The sequence below is a fragment of the Haemaphysalis longicornis genome, unplaced genomic scaffold, assembly GCF_048455015.1.
Source record: "Haemaphysalis longicornis isolate Haplotype H1 unplaced genomic scaffold, Haemaphysalis longicornis Haplotype H1 scaffold_3, whole genome shotgun sequence".
NCBI lineage: Eukaryota > Metazoa > Arthropoda > Arachnida > Ixodida > Ixodidae > Haemaphysalis > Haemaphysalis longicornis.
In genome coordinates, this window is record NW_027526335.1 from 153,186,776 (window position 1) to 153,214,343 (window position 27,568).

The 27,568-nt window shown below is 47.6% G+C and overlaps 1 protein-coding gene and 1 pseudogene across 1 annotated transcript; one reads left to right on the forward strand and one right to left on the reverse strand.

Annotated features, from left to right (window-relative positions):
* Positions 1-7,656: 7,656 nt before the first annotated feature.
* On the reverse strand, positions 7,657-9,567 carry LOC144175135 (very long chain fatty acid elongase AAEL008004 pseudogene; annotated as a pseudogene).
* A 10,074-nt stretch (positions 9,568-19,641) lies between these two features.
* On the forward strand, positions 19,642-25,537 carry LOC144175136 (uncharacterized). The gene is made up of 4 exons (XM_077704222.1): positions 19,642-20,056; positions 21,153-21,643; positions 22,961-23,253; positions 25,061-25,537. The coding sequence occupies exons 1-4, from the start codon at positions 19,839-19,841 to the stop codon at positions 25,346-25,348; spliced, it is 1,290 nt and encodes a 429-aa protein (XP_077560348.1). The 5' UTR covers positions 19,642-19,838; the 3' UTR covers positions 25,349-25,537.
* Positions 25,538-27,568: the final 2,031 nt, after the last annotated feature.

The following is a 27,568-nucleotide window of genomic DNA, read 5'->3' on the forward strand; positions in this document are numbered from 1 at the left end:
ACCTCAATCAGCTGCAAGTTACTAGAAGATATTCTTTTTACGCATGCAGTAACCCACCTCAACTGGAATAATTCTTTTATTATATTCAACACGGATTCAGCAAACATTTTTGATGTCAGACGCAACTTTTTGAGCTGGTTATTGATCTCCACGTTTTGCAGCATCGGTTACTTAGTAGCGATGCCATTTTTGTCGATTTATCTAAGTCTTTCGATCACGTTCCACATCAGCGCCTGATACTTAAAAAATTTAAACTTATAATGGATCACAAAACAATCCTCGGGATTTTCAATTTTGTAACAAACCGTTGGAAATCGGTAAGGTTAAATCCTCTTGTTTCTAACCCTGTGGGTGTCTCATAAGGCGTCCCTGAAGGGACCTTACTAGACTCTTTACTGTTTCTACTTTACATAAACGACATAGCGTGTAACTTGTCCTCGTCAATTATTCTATTAGCCGACGACTGTGTAATTACAGAGAAATAGTAACTTCCAATGACGTTTCTTCACTCCAGCGTGATTTAGTTGCTCTAACTGAATGGTGCGGAAAATGGCTGATGAAAATAAACGTAGAAAAAACTAGACAAGCGCAACTTTCTTCCGTGTGAAGAAAAGTAACTTATATTTACCTGATAAATAAAGATCTACATTCACCTCTGATTTAAGCTGCCACCCCCCCTCCCTTTATAGAAAAAAATTATATCAAAGGCGTGCAAAAGCTTGGCCTGCTTAAGTGTCGCCTTTACTAAGCCAGTTCAAAAACACAGATTCATGCGTACAACAATCTTATCTATTCTTCACTAGAATATGCGCGAAAGATCTGGCAATCGCATCAAACGTGTCTGACTAACATGCTTGAATCTCTAGAAAACAAGGGCGCGCTCTTCATTTTGTCGCCGTACTCAAGATACCACAGCGTATCTGCCGTGATGGACTAAATATCTCACTGTTGCCCAACACAGGCAGTTGTCAAGATTATCTTTTTTCACAACCTGTACCATAATCCAACACCGTTCGCTCGCAAAGTTATCCTACTGGCGCCCTGTGTCCGAAAGCCCCAATTACGCTCACAAAGGTATTCTGCCCTAACAAAAAAAAAAAAAAAAAAAAAACACCACAACTTACGCTTCGCATCAGCAGTTAATAAATGTAATTCTTTACCTACAAGCCTAGTGAATCAAACAGACGCCTCTTTTTTTTCAAACTGCACTCGTTGCAGTTTTAGCGATTTGAAATAATTTGTAACTTTCCTGAATCATGCTAAACTTTTCTAGGTGGTAAATGTGCGTTCCTGCTTGTATAATACAAGATTTTCTGCCACATTTGCGATTTTTGTTTTTGGATACAATGTTTAACGCTGTATTTTCCGATTTTCTTGCATACTGCATACCTCTTGGGCTTTTATGGTATTGGAAGGCCACTTTTGTTGTGTCGATTCTTTTATTTTTGCAATATTTTGCGTTTCGTCGTCTTCCAACTCACTCCCCCGATATAATGCCCACTTCGACCATAAGGTTTAAAAAATAAGTAAATAAATAAATAAATAAATAACATAAAAAACTATTTCAGAAGGTGGACGCGTCGGTCAGCATGGGGAAGAGAGGAAGGTGGGGGGTGGGGGGAGAGTTTAAATGTTACATTCTGCGGTCTACGCCTGAAGAGCGCGCGAACTCCCACAGAGAAAGCAGCTTCTGCCTTGCAGTGGCGGGTTTCAGCGGGGTTGTCCATTCCACAAGCCGCTGGACGCCGAGCGGAAGATACTGTAAACGGAGCGTTTGAAGGCCGGGACAGTCCCACAACATGTGGTGTACAGTGGGCGTGGCTCCTGTGGAGCAAGATGTGCAGGCAACTGTGGCCACAGATTGCGCAACCTCGACGGCATGGCGGTGACGTTTTGGCACATACGCACGCCACTTGGCCAACACATCATCGGTTAGCGCGGCACCAGCCCGTACCTTGTGCAGAAGTACTTGTGCGCCACGGGGCAATCCAGCGGGCAAGCGGGCAGGATTGCCCCGTATTTATTTATTTATTTATTTATTTATTAAATAAATAAATAAATAAATAAATAAATAAATAAATAAATACAACTTCTGCTTACAGTATTATGTGGTAACTTCACCAGTCCTGCATTTTCCGCGGATTACGCCGGTTACATGGTTGGTCCCGGCGTTGCGATCCTACCGCTCGGATTTTCAAGGAGAGCTGAGTGATGATTTCGGTTGTACTAGGCAAGCGAAAAAAAATTATTATTAAAGGAGGAGGGGAAAGTGACCACTTTTAACATTATTTCTGAGTGCCCTACAGTGCCAATCGTGAACGTCCTGAATCTGCCCCAAAATGCGCTATTACTGAATTTAACAGTTTCAACAGTTCTAATAGTCTAAGTGGAAACAGTTACGAGAAGTACACTTTAGAAACAAGAAAACCCAACATGTAGACAAAACAAACATAAGAAATCAATTAACAACATCCCAAATGTCTGCGATTTCACGCGACCGTTTTCACGCGACAATCCGATTGGCGAAATGATTTTGTATTTAATTGTGTCTGGAATAAAACACCTTGTAAAAATCCTTGAAATTGTCCCCAGCTGCGGTCCATCGCTCCTTCGCATACATTTAGCCTTCCAGGCTCGTCGATTTGTAGCTTTGTAGGTTCGTACAAATCGACAATCTCTGAAGTGCTGCGGAAAATAATCTGGTGACAGTTTTTAAAATGTTAATTATATGAAGGACGCATAACACGCCCTTCAGTACAAATTTTCCGTCCGTTCGTCGACAGCATTCCACGTGTATCCTGATGACACAAAAGGATTCCCCATTAACAATTGTACCTATGGGCATTGCGGGGCTACTAAGCAAATCCCTTTTTTACACCGCATGTCCGTAGAAGCTGTACACCGCTGCCCCACCGTATTCCCACTATATACACTTTTTTTTTTCCGGCAACTTCACAGAAATAAGCTACCGAAATGCAATTCTTTAATTGACTGCGAAATGCGAGTGCAGGCGCTTCTCTTTTTTGTCCTTGAAAATCACTGCAACCACAGCCTTTGCGGTCCCATTTTCCGTATCTTCTTGGCTGGGAAACAAGGCGTGGGAAACGATTCAACGCTCACAAAAAGAACAAGTTGGCGAAATCGGCAAGGTATTACCGCATCAAAGTAGGATAGGGCAGGGAGATATAGCGGCAGTAGACCTAAAGAAAGCTGCAATTTCGAAGGGGGATAACGGTTAGTGATTATTCACGTTCACACACGGAACGTACCCGTACACGGCGTGTATCTATACGTGGTGGGAATACCCAGACAGCGCTCTCTCCAGGTGACCGTTCAATGATGTGATGGCGGTCACGCGCGCGAAGTTTCTTGGAAGAAAGCGGCGCTTTTGCGAAAGGTGCGGAGGCTGATTGACAAAGCAAGAAAGTATGCGAACGGTTGCGCCATATAATAACACGTGTGGAACCAATTGTTCCCACGCCGCTGCATGCTATGCTGGTGCGCTATTACGTGACTTTGACCCTCTGAACGCAACACGCAGCGGGTATGGAGAGGAAAGCGCTAGAGTGGAGTTCTTGTTCAAACTTTTTTCCGCCGGTGTCTGAAAGAGAGAAAAAAAATGTAGCTGTGTAACCGGTCAGAAGTTAACCGTAAGCTCTTTAAGTAAAGCTATAGATGCTTTTTTTCTAGACGAGCATAAAAAATAATGAGGAAGAAATGCAAGAAACCTACATGTGTCGCAAAAAGATTTCGTGAAAATTGCTCTCGCTAATAGCGATTTTTTTAACAGCGGAGAAATTGTAGCTCGCGTTAATGTGTCGAGCGTAACGCGTTAAAAATACCAAGAAAATGCGTAGCCTGCCCGTGAGCGCGTGCCTCTTGACGCCACCGAGCGTCCCCGGCTCGCGCTGTGGCTTTAGCAAATAAAATAACAATGACACAACTGACCAAAACCCAGATTAGCGCCTCACGTCGCCTAGCAGCCAACAATGCCACAGCTTGCGCAACACCTCTTCCACCCAACTTCACAAGACTCCAGGAACGCCGTGCACGCGTCGTCCAGGTACGCTCCGTCGCTACATCCCAGCCGTCGTGAAGCGCCACCGCGCATGTTATGCTTGGCGTGGGGATCCCGGCGATATCGATGTATTTGACGATGACTACTATTAGCGCAATGCAAACGGACAACGGAACATGTAAATAAAAAAATTCAATCATGCAAAAGTACGTGGCGGTCCTTCAGTGCTTTAGTGCTCCTTCACTACTCACGTAGAAAGAAATCCTGGAGCTTCGCTTTGGTTCAAGCGTTGTTTAGCTTACTGCAAGCTTCGCCAGTGTTTTGTGAGGCCGCAGGAATGGCGTAGGAGTCGATAATTTATGTTATCTGTGTAGAATCTGCGGCTGATAGTTATCTCTAATACCTGTCGAGAGAAAACATACCTCTGCTAGGTATTCGTTTGAGCGCTGGAAGGACATTAAGTTTAGTTTTGGTAGAGTACCGGTAAAACACGAGTTGCGGCCATCTTCCGTAACCCTACTGTTCCTGTATTAAGAGCAAACGGGAACTCCATATTGTTTACAACTCTATGGTTGTTTACAACTCTATGGTTGTTTACAAGTCATGCGGCTTGATATTTGTTTCCCTGACTTCTCCCCAAAAGCTCTCTTCCCCACTGCAACTGGCGGGCAGCAAATAAGGTAGAAAAATTTCCCCGCATTTCCCCGAGGGGAAGAATGTGAAAGTGCAAATGCAGGAGTTGAATTTGCGCGGTTCGGTAATGTGTCAGTACTCCTTTGAGCGGGTGCATTAGCCCTTCTCACGCCCGATTCCTGGCCAATCCCCCACGTGGGTATGTGCCATGTCAGCGGCCAGGCAGCGCGCGCCCATCTCCCCCCGTTGCCAAGGAAGACGAGGAGATTCCTGGCCAATCCCCCACGTGAGTATGTGCCATGTCAGCGGCCATGCAGCGCGCGCCCATCTCCCCCCGTTGCCAAGGAAGACGAGGAGCGCGCGCACCCGCAGCTGTTGCTATGTGGACGGACGGCGGTCAACGGAATTCAGGGTCGCTTATAAAGTGCATTCGCACTTAAAAAATTCCCCGCATTTCCCCGAGGGCAAGAATGTGAAAGTGCGAATGCACGAGTTGAATTTGCGCGGTTCGGTAATGTTCGCGAAAGAGAGATCACACACACACACACAACTACAAAGAAAGAAAGATGCATTTATTCACAGACACCTATTTGTGTTGTCGTTGTACTTGATTGCTAGAGCGGATCTCAGCTTTGAAATTTCGTGTCAGTACTCCTTTAAGCGGGTGCATTAGCCCTTCTCACGCCCGATTCTTGGTCAATCCCCCACGTGGGTATGTGCCATGTCAGCGGCCAGGCAGCGCGCGCCCATCTCCCCCCGTTGCCAAGGAAGACGAGGAGATTCCTGGCCAATCCCCCACGTGGGTATGTGCCATGTCAGCGGCCAGGCAGCGCGCGCCCATCTCCCCCCGTTGCCAAGGAAGACAAGGAGCGCGCGCACCCGCAGCTGTTGCTATGCGGACGGCGGCGGACGCTTCAGGCTCGCTTAAGAAGTGCATTCGCACTTAAAAGGCGATGTCTCCTTTTCCGTCTTCTTGCTGGGCTGTGAAGTCACGCATCTCATAAATAGTGACCGCTCGTGAATGTTCCCGGTTTATCTCCTACTGGAACATGAAATGTCCGCGCAAATTTTTGCTCTACGTTCTATAACTATCATCAACTTCATTTCACAATACTTCCTTACAAAAACTATGGTGTGCCTGAATTTAAGGGTTTCATTCACTCGGGGCCCTCCACCTAGGCTCGTCTCATACCATGGACGCTTAGCCTAGGAGACACTGTGAAGTCGCCTTGGCTAGGTTACGGATAGGGCACACACATGCAACACACTCCAACCTGCTCACTGAATCACCAAGACCCATGTGCAGTGAGTGTGGAGATGGCCCATCCGTGATCCACATCCTCATACAATGCAAGGCTCTAGAAACAACACGGCACAAACACTTTGCACAACTATACAGACGACACATATCACTACAGCCATCGTACTTCTTAGGGGACGACCCCATAATTACCCACAAGCGCACTTTTAAGTTTCTTAGCCATTTCAAGCATTTAAACCTCATTACTTACCACGCATGTTGACACCTTGGCCCTTTAAACCAGTCATCTTCATTGTCTTTTATGTCATTTCTCGTATATTTTTAGTTAGCCCGTGTCTAGAGTGCTGTCCGACGGTATTATAAGCAGTGCGCCACATCGACGTCCACCGCCGTTTTGTGAAAAAATTGCCGCGTCTGGCGCTACATTGCTCTAGATAACGTAAAAGCAGACAACCTAACCTAAACATAACATAAGATAACCAACGCACACAAAGAAATCATTTAAAACACCAAAACTAACCAAAGGCATCAAAATTATACGTCAATATAAAGATGAAGCAAAAACCCAGTCAAGAGATGGTCTCGAACAGCCGTCCTTGAGAACAAGAAGCTAAGGCGAATCCTCTACAATACAACGACAGGCGCTTTGGCCCGGTGCTAGCTAGTCTTCAATATTCTATTGTCGTCGGACGGCACTCTAGCCATGCCTGCAGCGATCAGCTAGAGTGCCGTCGGGCGGCACTCTAGACACTGCGTTTTAGTTAAATGCTGCATAACTAGTGTCACTTCGTCCTCATCAAACAGCTTTTCCTTGACGCTCTTTGTCCTTAGTCGGCCATGTGCCATAAAAACACAGTCATCATCATAGCCCAGGTACACCTTCGGAGGGTTAAATCAATCAATCAATCAATCAATCAATCAATCAATCAATCAATCAATCAATCAATCAATCAATCAATCAATCAATCAATCAATCAATCGTCTGCAATGCTATATTAGGTTCGTATAAATGTTTTAGTTGCGGTAGCTTACGCAGGCTGCTTCCCACGGGCAATTCTTTCGAGCTGGACTCGAGGACGAGCAAGCTTACTGCACAGGTGCTATTAACCGGAGAACAGATGGCGCGGAGGATGGGTCGTTATATGTGAACAGGCGGTGCTCCCATTTCCTGCCCAGAGAGGGTGCGGCCGGATGCCAGACCAGCCTCCCTCTTCCACTCGGAAAACTGTTGCGCAAGTGGGTCGGCCGGCTCAGATCCGCGTGCTGCACTTGACACAGAAAAACGGGAAGATGCGGCCTCCAAGGTCGCACTTTCGCGGCGACGCAAAGACGCTCGCTCTATGAGCTGTGTCAAGTGCTGCTCAGTTTTAAAGCGCACGGGAGGGATGGGGCATATAAAAAGCGTTTAGTGAGAACGGAAATAGTGCTGTTGATACCAAGTTACGAGAAACGCTGAAATGCAAGAACGGTAGGTACTGGAGTCTAGGGCACAAAAAAAAACACAGGGTAAGAGGACAAAACTGTGCCTTAAAGAGGAATAAATGTGACAAACGGTACTGCATTTGTTATGGCTTGCCTGCGTATTTTCCTACATGCCTCCCTCCCGGTAGGAATTTTTCCTTGTTACAGCGTCTTCGGGCTTCACGTGACACATTTCCGACAATTCGCACAGCCAGAAGGCGGCATTATAGCCTTCTTCCTTCAATCGAGCGAGAATTCGGATTGAAGCCACAAAAAGCAAACGTGATATTTAGACTGGATGGAACAATTTTATTTACAAGAACCTCGTAGACGCATAGAAAGGATACAGGTTCATCGGTGGTTATAACATGGCCTTGGCACTGAACTCTGCATGGAAGTTCGACGCACATTCGGCACGTTGACACGGTGGCATGGTGGAGAAACAAGAAATCTTTGATCACAGTCAATAGTTCGAAGCACCTTGAAGGTGCGCCCACAACTGCGCGATACAGGTTCATAGACAGTCAACGCAACTGCCTCGCCTAGCCGCATACAAAGCTTCTCTCAAGTCAGGCGTACCTCTACCGTAAACTTCGAAGTGGCAGATGCACTATTCTTCAAAGGACTGAAATTAAAACGGCAGTTAAATGAGTCCAAGCTCAAAAGGGGGAAGCAATGGCCGCACTGAAAAAAGTGTCATAGCGTGCGTCTCCTACGCAACCACATAATATGTGTTCGCCCTTGCAATCAACGCACTTCGTGCACGTCCTGGGAACCTATTGTTACATTTTAGGTGACCCAGTTCTACGGCCGTAGAGAACAAGCCCGTATGTGTTTCGGGGGGTGTCCGCACTAACTTTCCTTGTCGTGGTGTAAGAATTCTTAAAATTCAAGCGGCTCTGTACGAATTTCTCGTCAAGAAAAACCACCAAAACATAGCATTTCGTCAAGGCACTCCACAGTACACGTGGGCCTTCTCACCTCGGGCTCGCTGGCAGGCATCTTATAGACATGAGAACGCACGGAAGGAATCTCACCCGTACAAGCTTGATGAGCACCGAAAGATAACCTTGCTGCTGACGCCTTTAGGTCACTCACGACTTTGGAGGATGACTAATCTTTGAGTCTTGCTAGGGCAAGCTACACGGCGACGCGACCGCTGTTCTCACTGAGCTTTGGTTTTCGCTTCCATGTTGGTGTGGGGCCTCTGGCGGTTGGTGTAGCTCTTGATGTAGAACCTCATGAACATGACGAAGAAGAAAATGCCCTGAGGCAGCGTGATGCACATGTGAACCAGAGGGTAACCGCAGTCCTTGAACAGCGGGATCATCATGTGGAAGAAGAGGATCACGAATTGAGCGAGCTGGAACTGAGTCAGGTAGCGCTTCCACCAGAGGTGCTTCTGAACCGCCGGTCCCAGGGACGAGAGGAAGTAGTAGGAGTACATGACCACGTGAACGAAGCTGTTGAAGATGATGCCGAAGGCAACGTGGCCGTCAGCTCCGAAGGCCAGCCCGAACCACCCGTTGAACACCACCAGGACGTGGTGCACCACGTGTAATGTGGATATGTGCGAGTCCTTCTTACGCAGCACGAAGAACACTGTGTCCAGAAAGTCGGCGATCCGGACCAACACGTACCACCACACGTGGGACAGCATGCTCATAGTCTGCTCGTCTCGCGCGTCGAAGTCGATGCCCTGGCAGAAGATGCTGTAGCCCCCGCCAAGGTACGTCTTGGAGGCGAAGGCAACTACGAAGTAGCAGTTGAGCAGGACCATCGCGGCGTTGTAGAGCTGGATGATCGGCTTGATTCCATCGTAGGGTTTTCTACCCTTCATGAACCGGGGCCCTCCGACCTTGACTAAGTAGACGTAGATGGACAGGAGCAGCACGATGAACCGTTTGCTGCCCACGAGGGGCCAGTCGGCCGTACGGGGATCACGCACGAAGAACGCCGACAGTGCGTCGGACGCCGTCGACCCGAAGCCGGCCGCCCCGCTCGTGGCGTTCGCCTCCATGCCGCGCGTGAGATTTCGGCAGTTGCAGTGGCCCCGTTTCGCTGGGAACTCACGAACTGGTCCTGCCGCTTGCCGGTGCGACTCTGGCCTCCGCGCGCTCGGGATGAGCCTCTTCTTTCCTCCCTCTTTCTTTACTTCACGAGTGTGTGCGCGTACGTGCGGCTGCGTTTGTACGCGTGCATTTTATTACGGGTCTCTCCCATCGTGCATGGCGTCCGCTGAACATCCGAGTGGTGGAGAGGGTGAAGATGGAGAGGGATGCTGTGTTGGAGGCCGTATTAACGATAAACAATCGAAGTCCGCGCGTGCGGGCCGCGGGCAAAAGGAGAATTTTTTTCCTCTTAGAGTGGGCGCTCCTTGAGGGTCACGTAGTACGGAACCCGGTCAATGTAATGCGTTCACTTTTCGTCGACGCAGCCGCCGTGTCTACAGACCGCTACTCGCTTGGTGGCTTCCTTTCCCACTCTCATTGCTCAATTTTTGTACACGCGCCATCGATCGGGAACGCTTCTTGCGGGAAATTTTTTAACGACGCGTGACGAGCGGCGTGTGTAATGATTCCGGCGGTGAGTGGCGTAAGACGATGACGTTTCTGCATGTTGGTGTTATTGGTCTGTACGTCACTCAGGCCTTGCTTGCATCCTGCTAGCGCTTACGCGAAGTTCGTGCAGTTTTTCCGTTGGCATTTTCCTTGAGCCGTTCAATTATGACAATTTACAGGAGACGTTCTGGCAAAATCTTAGCTGTAAGTAAATTGGCACAAGTGGCTTCATCATCCATGCTCCCGCCGTTTCTAAATATTATCGTGGTGAAGCGAATAGCTGCAGAGGTGACGTCATGGCTGGATACGCCCAAATAGTACAACAATAGGGTATTATTCCTTAAAAATTTGTTCGTCAATTAGAATTTGAGTGGAGCAGCGTTAGAGAATGGTAGAAAATAGAGAGCAAAGGTCTTGCGGGCATCTTTTCTTTGATCGTGGTTCCAATTCCTCGCCGGTCACGTTCTGAAGCTACTTAGCAAGTAAAACCTATGGCCATACATCCTTGGGGCGGTACATATCCTACGCCTGTTTCAAGTGAAGATGGGACTGCCATCATTCGTGTGTACGTCAAAAAATCGTTTCTTGTAATCGAAATCACCACAGCGGCTGCAAATCCTGATTGCATATTTGTTATATCTACTAAGGAAAGGCTAGATCATTAAGCTCACGTGCCACTGCCCCCCTCCCCTCTTCCAGTCCCACTCCTGCTTTGTAATTTGCACTATAAATCTAAGAGCGGCATTGAATTGTAGCGCAGGGTTTTGGTACGGCTGTTTCCCTGTGTATTCTTCACTTTCTTTTTTCGTCCTTAAATGCTTTGTCAAGAAACCATGCATATCAACACCACCAAGCCAACAATACCCTTTACGCACAAAGGTTTTGCTGAAATAAGGCAGAATCAGATTCGGAAGTAAAAATTCTTCATGACCATGTAATACCTTAAGCTGTCCCAAAGTTGGGGTTTAGGTTAGGTATCATGGGGAGGGGGGCTGGCACAAGTTCCTTGAAAAAGGTACGAAAGAGGCTTTACGACCGACAGACAGACAAAATAAAGGATATAAAGTAAAATAAAAGCCCAACCCGTACAACATACGTATCACGGGTGACGCCAATTAAAAATAAAAAAATTGGTCCGGAGTCAAAAAGTTTTTAAGAGACAGGAAAAGAAGAAAGAAGAGAGATATACCTCGGCAAATCAAGCCAAGGGAGGGGAGGAAATCAGCGGTATTTTTTTAAACGAATATATGAAAGCTCGGTTATGAACTAACCTGTCGTTCTTCATACATGTGATCTTGATATGCAATCATATTTGCAGTTTAGGTGCTTCCGCGATGGTGAAATGTCGTGCCTAATGTTGACTCCTCTTGATCAGTTGATCCTTTTCCGTCTTCGTTCTCGGCCGTGATCGCGATATGCATCTTCCCTTGTCCTGCTGTCCCTTGTGCCCTGGTATACGACAGCGGAATGACGAGAGAAACGAACAAATATAGATACTGAGTTTAAAATGTGGCTGGTAGTGTTTCTGTGCGCACTTGCGAGAGCACGCCTTGACATCCCGCTCCGTATCAAATATCTCCTAAGTGGTATTGCTCCCCCAGATATTTCAGAGTTTGATTCGTCTATTAAAAATTTATCCGTTCTTAGGCTCGCTTACATTATTTGTGTCATTATTATATCACATTCTGCCAACCTCTGCCGTTTGTTGCTGTTGGCTCCTCTGATTATACGTACTAAGTTACTTCCTATGCTATTATTTGTTCCTTTTTTGTTTGTTTATATAATTATTTTCTTCTTTATGCTGCTCTCACTGTGGCATAAGCGAGACACCCAACTTGTTTAACCTTATTTGGTCATGTGCAACCTCCTCAGATGGCTGTGCGCAGTTGCTCGCAAGCGCCATGGTCCCGACGTAGACGTTAGAGCATGTCGAGTATGTTATAAACAGCCCCCAAATCTTAGAAAAATTCACAGACTTCGCCCTAAAAAATTATCTCTATAAAATGGCCTCTAGTGGCTGACCGACTACCTTTTTAAGTTGTGCGCTTCTATCCTACCACACCATCCGTAATGTGCCATCAAGAACTATGCCGCATACCCCCTCCCCTCAGTGGAAGGCCAGTGTGTGTGTGTGTGCGTTGCTCCAACGGGACCTTGAGAGACAGCTATATGTGTACATTCATAGTGAAACTGGAACATTACTTAGATGTGCTACCACTAACAAGTACCGTCTTTCCCAATCCCCGTTTTCATTCCCCACCCACTGCAGGGTGTTTTAGCCTCCTTTCTGCAATAAAATAATTTATTCAGTCCTTCTTTATATTTCTCTGTGTGCATTTTATGTTTATATTTGTATAATTGTATTAGGATATTCACGGAGTCCTTTGCCTTTGCTGCTGCCTTATTGTAATATTGCGAAACCACGGACGTGTTCCGAAGGCTGCGCATGCAGAAGGAACGAGTAGAGATGCATCTGGTTACCGATCCCCTCTCCACTTTCACGACTTACTCTTTGGAGCTGCACTGACCGCTTGAAAAGGGGTTAGAGTAGGGAGGGTATTCATTTTGTACGAAGGATAGGTCCTCCTGTTTTTTTATAATTTCCACAAAACTTGTGTCAGATGGTTACTGTTTCATCATTGCCTATGTCTCAATGTCTGTCTGTCTGTCTGTCTGTCTGTCTGTCTGTCTGTCTGTTGTCTGTCTGTCTGTCTGTCTGTCTGTCTGTCTGTCTGTACGGAATATTAAAATCAGAAATATAGTCACGCAGACGCCTTCCGCAAGCTTCTGGTTGTACAGGAGGGCTGACGGAAAACAACAGGAGTTTCCGGCAATCGTTCCGTACTTGCACTAAAAGGAAAATACACAACAGCCGGCGTTTTCTTGCCAACAGTGACTCGACTTCACCGCGATTCTCCCACAAGGACTGTCACAGTCCACGCACGTATGGGATGAAATCAGCCAAGCCAACGTTAGCAATAACTTGCCTCCAAGCATGTTTCTTTTTTTCACCGCTCAACTGCTCAGAATCACGCCAAGGACTGCCTTTGTATTCTTAGGGTTACATAATAACCATTTCTTTATTTATGCGGGGGCCATTGTTCTGAGTGTGTCGAGGGACCATGATGTACCGGCTGTTATACGCTGTAGTTGTCTATGTCCTACTACTTATGCTTTTGATTGGCCGTTTTCTGCGCTTGTTTATAGTCCGCATTTTGCCTCTCAACGTATAATTACGAAAATAGCAAATGGTCTGTGCAATTTCCGGCCCCACCAAGCTGTTGTTATCCTCGTTGGATTATCCTATGCCCACTTCGTCGGCATTGCCAAATCCAAATCTTTGCGCCACTACCTTTCTGCATTCAGCTTGTAACAATTTTACCCGCCGTTGCATTTTTTCGCAGCGTGATGTCGAAAAGCCTCGAACAAACTGTACACTTAAAATGTAGGCGGAGGGATGAGGAAAAAGCACGTCGAGTTCATTCACGCTGTGCGATTGTCAGTGTCGGCTTCCAAACAGCTTGATTTAGATTTTAATGTCGAAACATTAGGTAGCCCATGATGTCGGTGGTGCAACTGGTGTCCGCGACAGCATATCGGCTACTCTGGAAGCATTCCATAGCAAGAGGCATTTTACTCCACAGGGCGATCTATAGTTCGAGCTATCTAACACCCTCCACTGTCTGCAGATAAAGGGAGCAGGAGAACGCTGCTAAATGAGTGGCGAACACGTATTAATATTAAAGGCGATAGTCTTTTCTTGGGCAACTTGAAGGCAGAAACTTTTGTCTGTCTGTATGCCTGTTTATATGTCTGCAACTCGATTCAGCCACCAGGCCAAATATACCCGCAGCCAAATCTAAACTTCCAAGACCGGTACCAGTTTTCCTACTTGTCAACATTATTGAACAAGGACAAAAGGTTATGTCAATATGAGGCAGAAAATCAATACACGATATTTGCAGTGTTCCTTTTTAAAAAAATCCTGGATGCTTGATTTTTGCAATATCAAATGAAATACTATATCTACTGCAGAAAAAAAAACTTCGCCACGTCGCCTTCGGTCGCCCGCGGCACTATAGCTTCTGACTGCAATTTAAGAAACTAAACGGCCACAGTAACAAAAGGTTCCCCTACATAAGTTCCATGTTCTCCTTGGAACGCACTTGGAATAGGGCAATGTGGTTCTACAAACCTCACAGTAGGGTGCCTCGATTAACGCGCGTCTCCGGTGTACGGCAGCGTTGGCATCGAGGCACCTGGCCTGAAGTACTGAAACACGGTAAATTTAAATTAACTTGAGCAAACCTCTAGCGTATTCATCTTAGCGAGAGGCGAGACGGGAGTGGAACAGCTTGAGAGATGAGCTGGAAAGAGAAGTGAGGCATTTATTTCGCAGGGGCGCCAGACGAAATTCTCTTTCGTCGACATTTGCAACGAAAGAAGCAGATACGCGGCAATTTTTTACCAGAGTCATCAACTCTCCTATTAAAACGCGCCTGGAAGGAACAGCGGCGGAACGTGTAGGAGACAGATCTGAGCCATTCCAAAGCCCTAAAACATGACTGCGCACCAATGCGTCTCATGCAGCAATATTACAAGCTCATGCACAACCCGAGGAGGAAACCAGGCGTCTCACGCGTTCAACTGAACATGCATGCTTTCACATTCACAACCTGTAGAAAGTGCTTCGGTGCAATATAAACTTTTCTTGCAAATAGTGGGGCACATGAGATGGCCGGAGAAAATAGAGCGCCGACAATTGTGAATGTTCCTTTTTATTAAGAAGAACCCCATATGTCTCTATGTTTCAAGCGCGCGCAGTTACAGAAAATTAGGGGTACAAAAAAGTGGTAGTTGGGGTCAGAGCAACGCGAAGCGGAGATCGCGTGTCGGGAAAGGGAAACAGAGTGCCATAGGAAGGCAGGCCGGTGCTCTACGTGAAATGCGAACCAGATTGAGAGGTGAGCGGCGGCGAACGGGAAGCTCCTGGCAACGGCGAGTGAGAGGAACGAGCTTTGGAGATTGCTGTCCATGGGGTTGATCAGGTGCTGACGATCGTAGCCGGAAAATTCAGCAGAGAGTTGAACAACTGATCCACAGTAGGTTCATCTACGCTGTGGCCTTCCCATTCTAAAACAGTTCTATGCATCCATTGTAATTATTCCTGAAAAATGGCGAAACCTTGCCAAAAAGAAAACCGGTCACAGGGCTGTGGTTATGTTTTTTACTCCCTGATCAACATTTTCGTCAAGATAAAAACAACGGTGTATAAAACTTGTATAGTGTTTCTATATCAACTCGGCTTGTCAAACCTTTCGTCCATGTGGAGGAGTAGTGCAAAGAAAATGGCCTGCACCCACTCAGAGGAATTGGCCAGAAAAACGGCGCTCACGAATAGATGGTACACTTAGGATGCGGAAATATAGATTAGAAAGTGGATTACATTACGTGACTAGGAAAACAAAATTGGGAGAAGCATCAACAGGAATAAGAAAATAAAGTGCAAGGAAGTGTGACATGACAGGGAAAAATCCGAGATAATCCAAATTCCTAAAAAAAGGAAAAAAGAAAGTAAAAAGGGTAACAGAGTAGTGGAAAGAAGTTGTGGGAATCGTGGAGAACCGCGACCTGCGATCCCGAGCCAGCGCGCGCTTCGGGAGAGACGCTTGTGCGTTGAAGCCGGTCCGGCACTCCGCTGGTTCGTCGGCGTCCCCCGAGAGATGGCGCCACCGATGTGTGCGGGGATTGGCGCGCGGAAGCGGGCGGCGCGAGCGTGTGCGCGCGAGAGTCGGAGAGTCTCAGACCCGGTTGGGGCGAGATCGGCGGAACATGACGGTGGTCATGGATACATGCATCTCAGGTGGGAGCTAAGTTTGTCGCGCGCCGTGAGTGCCTACCTCCCGTTCGCGGTCACGACCCGGACGGCGTGATTCGTGAACGCCGTCGAGCCTTGTGCTCGCATGCTTTGGGATTCCCCAAATAAACGGCTGTGCTTCGGCACTACTGTCTACTGTGTACTCGTATCGGCGAACCTCGCTGGGCTGCCGTAGCCATGGGAGCCCGCGTGGTTGACACGCCGGGAGCTAGCGTGGGGGCCTACTCCAGAGTGCTGGCAAGGTCCCCGAGGAACTCCTCACACATATCCCACATGGCGCCCGAACGTGGGTCTCGTATTCAGACGAATTCGAGGTTGCTAGCTCCCCGAGAAATGCGTTGCTGCAGTCGTAGCCCGCTACCCTTTGTCCGGAAGACTTCGGACGAAATGCCTCGCGCCAGTCGGTTGCAGGCAGACAGTAATGATGCCCGATACAGCCGTGACGGCAAATGTGTAAACCTTCCTACACGCACCAGGCGGTGAGTCAGTACGATACCTCCGAGCTCCGCAGTCGCGGCCCGCTTGCGAGACGGGAGGTACGTAGGCCTTGTTCTAACATGGCGGCGGGTCGCCTTCCTCGTAGCGCCGTCTCCGCGCAGTCGCGCCGGCGGCGCCGGTTGAAGTTTCCCGCAGGCGCGGCGGACACTACCGAGCGAGGGTGCGGTGTTTGGGAGTTCGCAAGCCGTACGATGAGCCCGCCGCTACTGCGCTTCGAGTCCGAGGCGGAGTGTTTGCCGATTTGACGCCTGACAAAGAGCGAGGGGGATCGCTGAAGAATCAGTCTCCTCTCGCTGCGGGGGGAAGCGGGAGCAATGGGACCGTTGTCTCCGCGCTTCCGGAGTGCGTGCGTCTCGATTGCGTGAAGTCTCCGCTCGAGATTGGGTTTAGGCAGTAAGAGCTTCGCGCGGCTCGGCAACGGGCTCGTTGGTCGCGAGAGATCGCCAGTCTTAGTAAGAGACGGACTCTCAGGCGACCTATACCGGTGATGTGCGCCCGTAAGCCGCTGGTATTGTGGTTGGCGCTGGCTCTACGGCAGCTTGTATTGCTGCGAGTGAGTTGCAGGAGCCCGCCTGCTTGATGCTGACGCAGCTTTGCCGATCAACGCACCAGGCCGAAATAGCTCGGACGGGCGTTTCGATGCCGACAACCCGTAACAGTCAGGCGAGCTGCCTCTTGGCGGGGGTGGCTGCTGGAGCACAGTTGCCGCACTCGTGATTCCGCGAGCAAGCGAACGTGCAACGGGGAGTCCCCTCGGGCATCTTTGTTACCCTATTTGGCGAGATCGTCGATAAGGTTTCCGGCCAGTCACAGGAGATTGCGGAGTCCCGCTGCTCCCCACTTCAAGTTTGGGAATCGTTTGCACCAGTTGGTGAGAGCGAGACCTGCAGCATACGGATACCACCGGGAGCCACGCCAGTCACCACTGCCACGGACAGCGAGGGTGGCCTGCTGAACCACCGGCGGGGCGAGCGCGGCCCGCGGAGCTACCGCCAGTTGCTCCTCCGGCCTGCCGGGCGGCAGCCAACCGTTCGGGAGGACCTGCGGCCGAAGCGGCCACGGAACACAGGAGGCGGCGGGATCTGGTGCCTACGCGAGCGGCGCGAGCCTTCGGGCAGCCCCAGTGGTGTGGACTGGCAGGGGAGTGGCGTTCGGTGGCGGTTTTGCTGACTTGAGACGTCGTGACGAGTGTGGTGCAACGTGGCGTCACTCGAGCTCAAGTTGCGTCCAGTTTTAGGGGGGAGGAGTGTGGGAATCGTGGAGAACCGCGACCTGCGATCCCGAGCCAGCGCGCGCTTCGGGAGAGACGCTTGTGCGCTGAAGCCGGTCCGGCTCTCCGCTAGTTCGTCGGCGTCCCCCGAGAGATGGCGCCACCGATGTGTGCGGGGATAGGCGCGCGGGAGCGGGCGGCGCGAGCGTGTGCGCACGAAAGTCGGAGAGTCTCGTGGGAGACCCGGTTGGGGCGAGATCGGCGGAACATGGCGGTGGTGATGGATACATGCATCTCAGGTGGGAGCTTTGTTTGTCGCGCGCCGTGAGCGCCTACCTCCCGTTCGCGGTCACAACCCGGACGGAGTGATTGGTGAACGCCGGCGAGCCTTGTGCTCGCATGCTTTGGGATTCCCCAAATAAACGGCAGTGCTTCGGCACTACTGTCTACTGTGTTCTCGTATCGGCGAACCTCGCTGGGCTGCCGTAGCCATGGGAGCCCGCGTGGTTGACACGCCGGGAGCTAGCGTGGGGGCCTACTCCAGAGTGCTGGCAAGGTCCCCGAGGAACCCCTCACACGTATCCCACAAAGTATAGAACAAGAAGAGATGGTGGTGAAGGAGAGGCAATAAAAACAAAAGCTGGGAGCAGAAAACTGCTCAGATTTAAGGGGGGGGGGCGCAAATGAGAACTTTCTGAATGGGCGACCGGATTTCTACATGATAAAGTGTACGGAGTGATGAAGATCCATTAGAACTATCCATTGAATCCATTTGAGCCACCCAGAACTACCCCGATCCATTGGAACTACCCGGAACTATCCCCTGGAGGGAGGGAGAAAGGGAGGAAAACGTTTGTTTACATTTTTTAGTGGTTGGGAGGCACTCCACGGGGGCTCGTGCCACGTGCGACAGTTCCCGACAGGGTCAGCAGGGGTGGTACCGTTGGTCTAGGGCTCCAAGGGCTTTGTGTTCCTGCTGAATCAGACCCATCTGGTCTTCACAGTAGGCGCTGGCCAGCAGTGCCTCTCGTGGCTCCGCTATATGGTTAATGATAAAATTAGTCGAACGCGGGGTTGGTAGGCCAACACGCAAAATTTAAACATACTGTTCTTACTGGCGCGCTATTCCTGTATTTGGAAAGCCACAATTGCCAACTCTGGTTTAGTAACTAAGCGATGCCTTATTTTGACTTACCTGGAAAGGAATCGCGCCATGATTGTCTTCTCGTTGATATTTACGTGTTGGAGTTTCTATTCTCCGTGACTGTACGTGTGCATGCATGTCTGTACATACATACATACATACATACATACATACATACATACATACATACATACATACATACATACATACATACATACATACATACATACTGTGGGATTGCAGAGGGGTAAAATAGGTTGGTTACTTTCCCCATGTAGTACAAAAACCGGGGACGAGAGAGACTAATCAGCCTTTGTCAGCTTGCTTCACCCAGCTAGCAAGCTATCTCCCACCCCGCGGCTGTGCGCTGTACCGCGCCAGCCGCTGCGGGCCGTGGCTCGATGGAGCAAAGGAAGCGACAAGTGTTTTCGCACGTTGACATTTATTACGTAATAATAACCGTACAAAGAGCATGCAGGCCAGCTGGTACGGCGAGGATGTAGTTCCTCGCATGGGCAATATAAGGGAATCGAGAGGTTCGACTCACCACGACAACAGTCATCTCCGGGGCGCCTGAACGCGCTCGCGTTTGCCTCGCTGGGACGCCGAAGGCAGCCGTTGTCGCCCTCCTCTTTGCCCGATCCTCTAAAGAAGGAGTTCAAAAGGCGCGTCCTCTCCCCTCGCTTCCCGAGCTCCAACCTCCGCCTCTTGCATCCCGCGCGCTGCGTGATTCCGTCTCGCTGTGGGCGATAGCCAGGAAGTTCCGGTGACGTCACTAAAAAACAAACCACCAAAATAAAAAAACGCTACGCAATCAGGAGAGTTTGCAAGTCAGGTTTATTTGCAAACCTAAAATGTAAACTGATTAAGAACTTTTCAATAAATAAAACCTTCCTTCTGTGAGTACCTGTGAACGTCGTTTACGCGGGTTGCGCCATCTGTTGAACACTAGATAAAACTATAAAAACAGGGAGAAATGAAAACCGAAAGAGAGCTCCGCTTAATGAGTTTGCGAGTTAACCGCTCTTCTTCCTTGCTGCAGCAAGATTACCCTTCGAACGCGCCATTTTTCGCCTTCCGGGTTTGCTCGTTTCAAAGGGTTCTTTTAAGTGCGAGGATTCCCTTTTTTTCCTGACGGAGTAAGGGAGTGAGCGCTCCTAAACTACAAGGACAAATGTACGCTGAACCCGAAGAAGCGCTCAGTTTCGGGTGGTGCTGCGTGCGTGATGAGTCTGGAACAACGAAGGCTACAACCTCTTCCACTGAGGTTGTTGTCTTACGCAGTGACATTGGCAGCGCAGACAGCGCATCTGAGTGGGTCAAACGCTACGGCGCGGCAACAAACACCGCCTGGATTGTATACAACTTCCAAAAAGAGGAGAAGTGCCAAAGGTCAGTATGCCGCGTATTTGACATAATTTTTATGGAATGGTGACTCATGGGGTTGATGCAGCATAATAGCCCGCCGTAAAAGTTAACATGAAATGCAATCCTGGAGCGGCTCAACTAGCAGACTTACGTAAGAAACTCTAATAATTTGTTTCTTACAGTATACTTGCTAAGAAGCTTCCCTCCCACTTCCGGAGCCTTCTGATTGAAGGTGTTTGCAAAGGGGAGGGAGAGGGGCGGGAGGGGGGGAGGGCTGCTAATTGATGATGATGATTATCTTGTGGTTCTAGAATCTAGAGCTGTTCTATAATCTAGAAAGGCCCACCGGACTTTTGGAATCAAATGTCGAGCCAAACACCAAATTTCACAGCTTTAACCCCTTCAATCATCCTACGTATTCTAATAATTTAAGTTTTTTGTTGTTTGGTTAGGGAGGAGCAGTCGTGCCGTTTGTGTGGCACTTGAACTGTGCTGTACGCCTTCATGTGTGATACATAACCAACACCGACATAGTGGCCAGATAAAATTACTGGAAGAAAATCATTTACTCGGCCTTACAAAACAGCAAAAATTTAGTGATAGATAATAACGCGTTGCAGGAAAAGACGAATTGGGAATTGTGTAATATATGGTTAGATGGGTTGTAATATTCTAGCAAAATTATTCAGTCGTTTTGAGCCTTTCGCTTTGGGCCACTCCAGCCAGCCAGTCCTTTTGCTGTTGTTTTAAAGCCATGATTTGTCTAATGGTGCAAATATCAGTGAGAGCTGAGCTCCTGTAGTTTTTAAACTGGGGCGTGCTTGAGGCTCCCCTAAATCCCCCCCCCCCCCACCCCTTTGTGGAGCCCTTGCCCACGCCTGTTAGAGTGGACATTGCACCTTTCGAGAGGTTCTGGAAAAATTCATTACAACAATCGTCTGCATGTCAGTATGTTGACGGTGTGACTGATGACAAGCCAGGAAATTTTATAGAAATAAAACAAGTAGGTTTTATTGCTAAGTTGTGTAAATATAAAAAAGCTGTATCAGAAGTGAGGTGTGAAGTTTGTGTGCCACCCTAATAAAAGTAACGCCCTTATTGTTTTTCATTTCCATGACAGGATGGTGTGCCATAAAGTGTGGCGATGCCACCTTTCCCAGCTCAACAAGGTGTGTGACAGGCGCAACACAAAGTGCGAGGCCCTCATCGACATAAAGGTGAAGAAGGTCAATGCAAGCACCAGAAAAACCGACCCATTTCTTCGCCGAGACCCACCATTGTGCGCCGTGATGAAGTTGAAGCTTCAGCACAACCACTCCGTGGAAAGTGCTGAGGCCCTGCGCCTCCTGAGATGCAGCGCCGAGACGAAAGCTCTTTTCCACAGCTATTTCAGTGAAGGCATGTCTCCAGCTGAAGCCATCAGCCTTCATGAAGGCAACCTGGCAGTTGAGGAGGACGCAGCAAGCGTAGCACTACTGGCCAATGGGGCTGTGAACCCAATGAAAAGGACAGTATACCATCTCCACGAGGCATGGCAGCGGGAGAACCATGGGCCGATTCTTGACCCCCTTACGAAATTACAAGAGAAGCGTCCTGGGTACGCAGCTAAAGGTTAGTACGAAAGCAAAAAAAATCAGTTGATGTAATAATAACTTGTAGCGCCTAAGTTACTGCATCGATCACATTTCTTAAGAATTGTAGTGAAAGTGTGATTTACCATAGAATCAGTGAAGGCGAATTAGATTATAGATATTAAGACACACTAACAGCACACACCTGCCACGGTGACTCAGTGGATATGGTGTTCTGCTGCTGAGTGTAAAGACAGGTTCTATTCCCGGCTGCCGTTGCTGCTTTTCTGAAGGAGACGAAAAGTGAAAACACCGGTGTGTTCAAGATTTTGGCACATGTTGAGATCCCCAGGTGGTCAAAATTAATCCGGAGCTCTCCACTACGGTACGCCTCGTAGCTTGGGTGTAGCATCGGCGGGATGAGCCCCACAATCAGTCAGTCAATAAATTAACACTAACAGCACAGCTTACCTTAGCAGTTCCTTGTTCAATAATTTTGCATTATGTGTATATGTATTGTTAGCAATGCATGCAACCTGGAAAGAGGGTCGTAAAGAATGATTTAAAAAAAATAAATTAAGTAATGCTTGGCAGTAGACATGTCTTCGAAGCAGGTACTTTTGATGCGAGGAAGATTAGAGCAATTTACAAGGAAAACAAACGAATAGGTCAAAAGCCGACTGCCCGTAAGACAGTGTCCTGAAAGGCGACATGTCTGTTTGAAACTTAATTGCAGCTCAAAGCTGTGTCTCTGGTGAAATCTTTAGCTGGGAACTTGCACTAACTTGTAATGCAGTTTTAAGAAGGGTTGTGGCAAGTAAAATGACTTTATAGGCAGGGTAAATGTAATCAATGAACTAACCATCCTAACAATAAAACTTAAATCAGTGTGAGGCTATCTTCTGTACTTTTTGAGTGACTGGAATAATTACCTGAAACCCATTAAGCATAACTCAATAATTAGTCAAGAACTCAAGATTTTTATGCCATTGTGATCAGGATGGTCTATTTTGTGCTGAGAAGCTATCGAGCTAGGTATTGAACTCTACACAGCAGCAACAGCTGGTCTCTAAGGCGGTCTCTAAAGCCCCTCTATACTGCTCTCGTCCGACACCTAGGTTAAAGCCCCTCCATACTGCTCTCGTCCGCGGCCCAGCCCGTGATGGACTTCCACAACATGTGCTTCATGTGATGGGCATAGGTTGTATCTCATATCACAGCATCTAGTCGAGAAAACCATGGTGCCAGAGTGGTTTTGCTTCATTGTTTGCCATAGTATTGTGCAACGTAACTAACAAAGTCAGCCAAAGCTACTGTGGATTATCATACACCGTTTAATCATGCCATTCTTATGCAGGCGTTGACGTCAGGATACAAGTGGACAAGGCGACTGGTTGCTGGGCTGCTCTCGTTGTGACACCAATCATGAGCCGGACCCAGTGCCTCGAGTCAGCGTCGGAGATAATCTTTGTGGACTCCACAGCCTCATGCGACACCACGCGGTGCACTGTGACAGTGGTGCTGGCTGCCACATCCGCCGGGGCTGTGCCTGTTGCCACCCTGGTGCACAACTCACAGACCACCGAGGGGTACATGACAGCTTTTGGGCTGCTCAAAAGCAGCTACCCCTTCTGCTTTGGTGGGCGCCAGGTGAGCACACACAGGCAGTTTTTCATAATTTATTAATTGTTCACTTTCCTCAGCTTCGACCTGATTCGCGATGCATGAAACTTTTGGGTTGAGCACCGATTGAAGCATATATGTAGAGTAGTAGAAACCAAAAAAAATTTGGAGCCATTACCCCATGTGAAGGTGGATTACCAGTGAAGCAGCAGAAAATACACATCACTCACATGGTTAGAGAATGTACATGTATATATTTTTCTCATCATTTAGCAATGGTATTCAGTATAGATTTGTGATTAGTACTTGTTCAGAAATTTGAAGGACTACTGTTTTACCCTGGAAGACAAGCATGGGGCTATCCAATTCTCTCCCATAGAAGCCCATGTACCGACATCGGATAGGAATTCTGTAACATTTACAGCTTTACTGAGAACTGACTAAAGTAAAACCTCATTATAATGAAGTTGAAGCAAGGATAGTAATTACTTTGTTATAACCATTACTTCGCTATAACCAGTGTCTATTTCTGCTGACAATTTACGTGCAAGGGAGGATGTATTCACCACCGAAACTCACAGCAGCCTGCGAAAACAAGAAAACCAAGTGAAAAAAAAACAGCAAATAATTATTAATTTATTCATGCCACATGGCTTATCCGTGATCATTTGACAGCACACGAGCTGGTGGCTCACTATGGAGAGAAGAAGTCCTTGATAGATTTTGGCTGCATTTTCTTCAGGCAAATTATGGCTTTTTCAGCTGCAGACGTGATTTCGAGTTTGTCCTTGCCGTCATTATGAACGCTAAAGAAACGGCACACCAGGTCGGCTGCATCCTGGTAGGGTGGCTGGAGGAACATCCGGGCACCCTACTGGGAGTCTAGGAGACATGCACCCTTGCACGTGTTGCGAGGCGCTTGCAGCCATTTTAGTGCCCTGGAGTTCATGGCCCATAGCTAGCGCAAGTTTCAAATTACCGCATCCATGATGCGACATAAACTGTCGCACGCAATACATTGACCTGATGGTTGCCAAAATGGTCCACATATGCTCGTAGTGAAAAAAAGAGTGGGTTATACCTATTGGTAGAAAAATTAAGCTTCATTAAAACGAGGTGTTAAATGCATGGGCGTCTACGGAAATTTCAAGGGGAATTATGGTTGCTTTGTTATATCCATTAGTTTGTTATATCCTGTTTTGTAATAACGAGGTTTTACTGTATTTGTGACCAGTAAATGAAACTCAGTGTGATGATAGTCATCCTAGTGGCAAATTCGTGCATAATTTGTTAGGACGGTTTTGAAAAAGCAAGAGTTTTGGCCATTTCGTTCTGAGTATTCGTGACGAATTCGGCTTCATTGTTAGGAATTTTTTTTTAAAAAAGAATGGTTGACACAAAACAAGAATGTGCACGTTTTTCCTCAAACACACTGGCTGACAGTGATCACGAGTTCTTAGCATCCTGAGGTGAACAAATGCACTTACTCCAGACAATTTTCTTTTCTTCTGATTCTTTAAGTCACTGCACAGTTGTCTCACTGCCTTAACTGCACTACTTTTATATCGTCCTTTCCAGCGCTTTGTAATTGCCACATGTAAGGCTCAGTCGGAAGAGTGCTTGGAAAGTAAAGAGCAAATCGGACAAAACCGCAAAAGATGACGGGGCGTGTTGCCTGTCTTTTGCGTTTTGTCCATTTAGCCACACAATTATGAGGTTTATGTGAAGTCATCCAAGGACCTCTTGCACTCATTTCTGTTTTACACCAGGCTTCGCTTGTTGTGTGCTAGCACATCTGGCACCTGATGAGCCATGCGTATTTTCTTTCATGCAGAACCCAGCGGCGTTCATGACGGACAACAGTGCAGCAGAAAAGGCAGCACTCCTGGAGACATGGCCAGAGGCCCGGCAGCTGCTCTGCCACTTTCACGTGGCACAAGCGGAATGGCGCTGGCTGACTCTTGCCAAGCATGGGGTTGCTGTTCAAGAAAGGAAGCAGCTCATGGCAGCCTTCCAGAAGGTACGATCACAGGCTGCTCTCGATAATTCTGAAGTGATGTGCTCGTCTCGGCAATTTTACGTAGAATCTGATGGAAGAAATTTCTCAATCATTCAAGGCTAAAATCCATTAAGTCGGTTAATTGGAAGTTATCTTCCATAAAAGGCATTGAGGTGACCATGATTTCTTGATAAAGTTCAAAATTTTCAGGCCTGGTAATAGCGTCATGTTTTGTACTCATGTTGGTGCCATCACAACTGAGGCAGCGCAAAGTTTAGAAAGTGGCGAGCCAGTTGACACGCAAGCTAGTGTACACATGTCTCCCTTGTTATGTCCTCAACCTCCTTTGTTGCACACAGTGCAGTTTGAGCCCTTTGTGTGGTGGACACTTTAGGCTTTGATTTTAGAGATAAGTGTCAACTATAATGGCAACTCGTGTCGTACACCCAACTTGGCAATGAAAGTTGAAATTCTGAGTGAACTCAAGAAGGGAGACATGTTGCAGAATACGAATGCTGTTCTTGTGCTTTTTGTTTAATTGGAAGTTTGGTTAATTCGAAGTGTTTTGCGGTTCCCTTGGACTTAGTTTTAATTAACAGCAGTCAACTGAAAATTATCTTGGTCTCACTGATGGCAGTGAGGTAACCAAAATGCTCTACAGGAAAGCCAGATTTTCATAATAGGAGGGCAAATGATTATGATGGTGATGATGAAACAAGAAAAAAAATAGTTCCTGTGGTTGAAATCTAACCTGGGTCCCTTACGTTATAAAGGGAACGTCTATCCGACTGTGCCATCATTGCATTCAGCTCACTCAACATTTCCTTTGGGTTCGTTGCGCGGGCATTGGCTTCAGCTTTCGCTGAGTTTAAGTAGATTTTGGCTTTTTACTTTGGCAGTTTTGGACGTTGTTGATTTTGGACGTTGTTGATGGTCTAACCATGGCAATGAGTTGGGGAGGGGAGGAGGGTGCTTAGCTTTCTCGTAAGGGATTCATTTGCTGTCATCTGAGTTTGGACTGAAACTTGTAGGCAGTCTGCACTTTGATTGGCACTTCACCATTTCGATTTTCACACGCAAGTAAGCTTTGCGTTTAAACCATTGCCATTGTTATATGGAGGGGCTTCTGATTTCTGTGTGCTGGTATCATATCAAGCTGACTCATCACTACTGCTTCCAACTCAGGGGTTCTTGGTTTAGTAATGCATGCTAGGCTTGATTTGGTGCGTCACTTCTAGCCTCTTTGGCTTGTTAAATGTTTGTTGCATCCGACGGCAATTAAATTTTTTCCCTTTCTATTAATGCACTGAATGCTACAACAAATATGTATTGGTCATGTGTGTATGCAGCAGTCAGAGTTATTCAATGCATACCAGTGGCTGTGCTTTGGAATGTCCCACCTGCGAGCACCCGTCACAGGAATGGTTTCGGTCACTGTCTGTTGGCAAAGCCAAGTGGGGACAAAACTGAAATACAGCAGCTCTAAAAATATTATGGTAGACATTCTTCAACATTATGAGAAGGTTTAATTGCAATAAGAAACTGGCCATTTTGAATATTTTAACAGCTTTAAGAGATTCAGTATCATCATAAATTGTTACAATCCCTTTCCTGATAGTCCAACTTGTTCCGATGAAGGCAGGCAAATGCAATGTCCAGAGCTATAAGGAAACAAATCAGGACCCACCAAATTTACATGGTCTCTGTGGAGAGTTTTTCAATTCCATTTATTAGAATAACTCTATGAAGCCATGGGATTTGGGCACAGTTTAAGAAGTATAGGTGATGATAACTCTGCTTCGTATGTAGTAGACGTAAGTAGCAACATTTTGTTTTGCTGGTGCGTACGCCTACTCCACCACCACCCATCATAAGAGGGCCCCATGGTGTCGAAATGCCTTCTCTGGTTGTCTGTAGCGGCACTTAGTTCCTGAGCGCATTTAAAGAGCAACAGGGTGCACTTTCTTTTGTGCCTTTTTTGGCTGTGCCCGTTCATGTGCACGTGCCTTGAACAAGAAAACTGTTGCGTACCTGTGCTACATGAGTGTTTGGAGGACCTTCGAACACATCCCCTCTCGGGTGAATTGCCAGTTGCAGGAAAAGCCACCGAGTCGCTTGTAAATTGAGCCAATGGAGAATGCAACCTGAAACTCTTATTGAAAGAAAAAAATGCTTTAAATGGGCAAGGCTGCACTCAATTACTGGAAAGGTCGATACTATTTTTAGCAGGCCTGAAATAATGATAGTGTGCTGGCATACACTGTTTGCATGTTGAGGGAAATGATATGAACGGCACGTGCCATGTGTTATCAGCGTCTTAAAGGAGCCATGAAGAGAAAACAC

What these genes read in the sequence shown, in the direction of transcription:
- LOC144175136 (XM_077704222.1), top strand. Translation starts at nt 19,839, where the DNA reads ATGTACGCTGAACCCGAAGAAGCGCTCAGTTTCGGGTGGTGCTGCGTG. An exon ending in AAAGAGGAGAAGTGCCAAAG is followed by an intron (nt 20,057 to 21,152) that starts GTCAGTATGCCG and finishes TTTCCATGACAG; the next exon opens with GATGGTGTGCCATAAAGTGT. An exon ending in TCCTGGGTACGCAGCTAAAG is followed by an intron (nt 21,644 to 22,960) that starts GTTAGTACGAAA and finishes ATTCTTATGCAG; the next exon opens with GCGTTGACGTCAGGATACAA.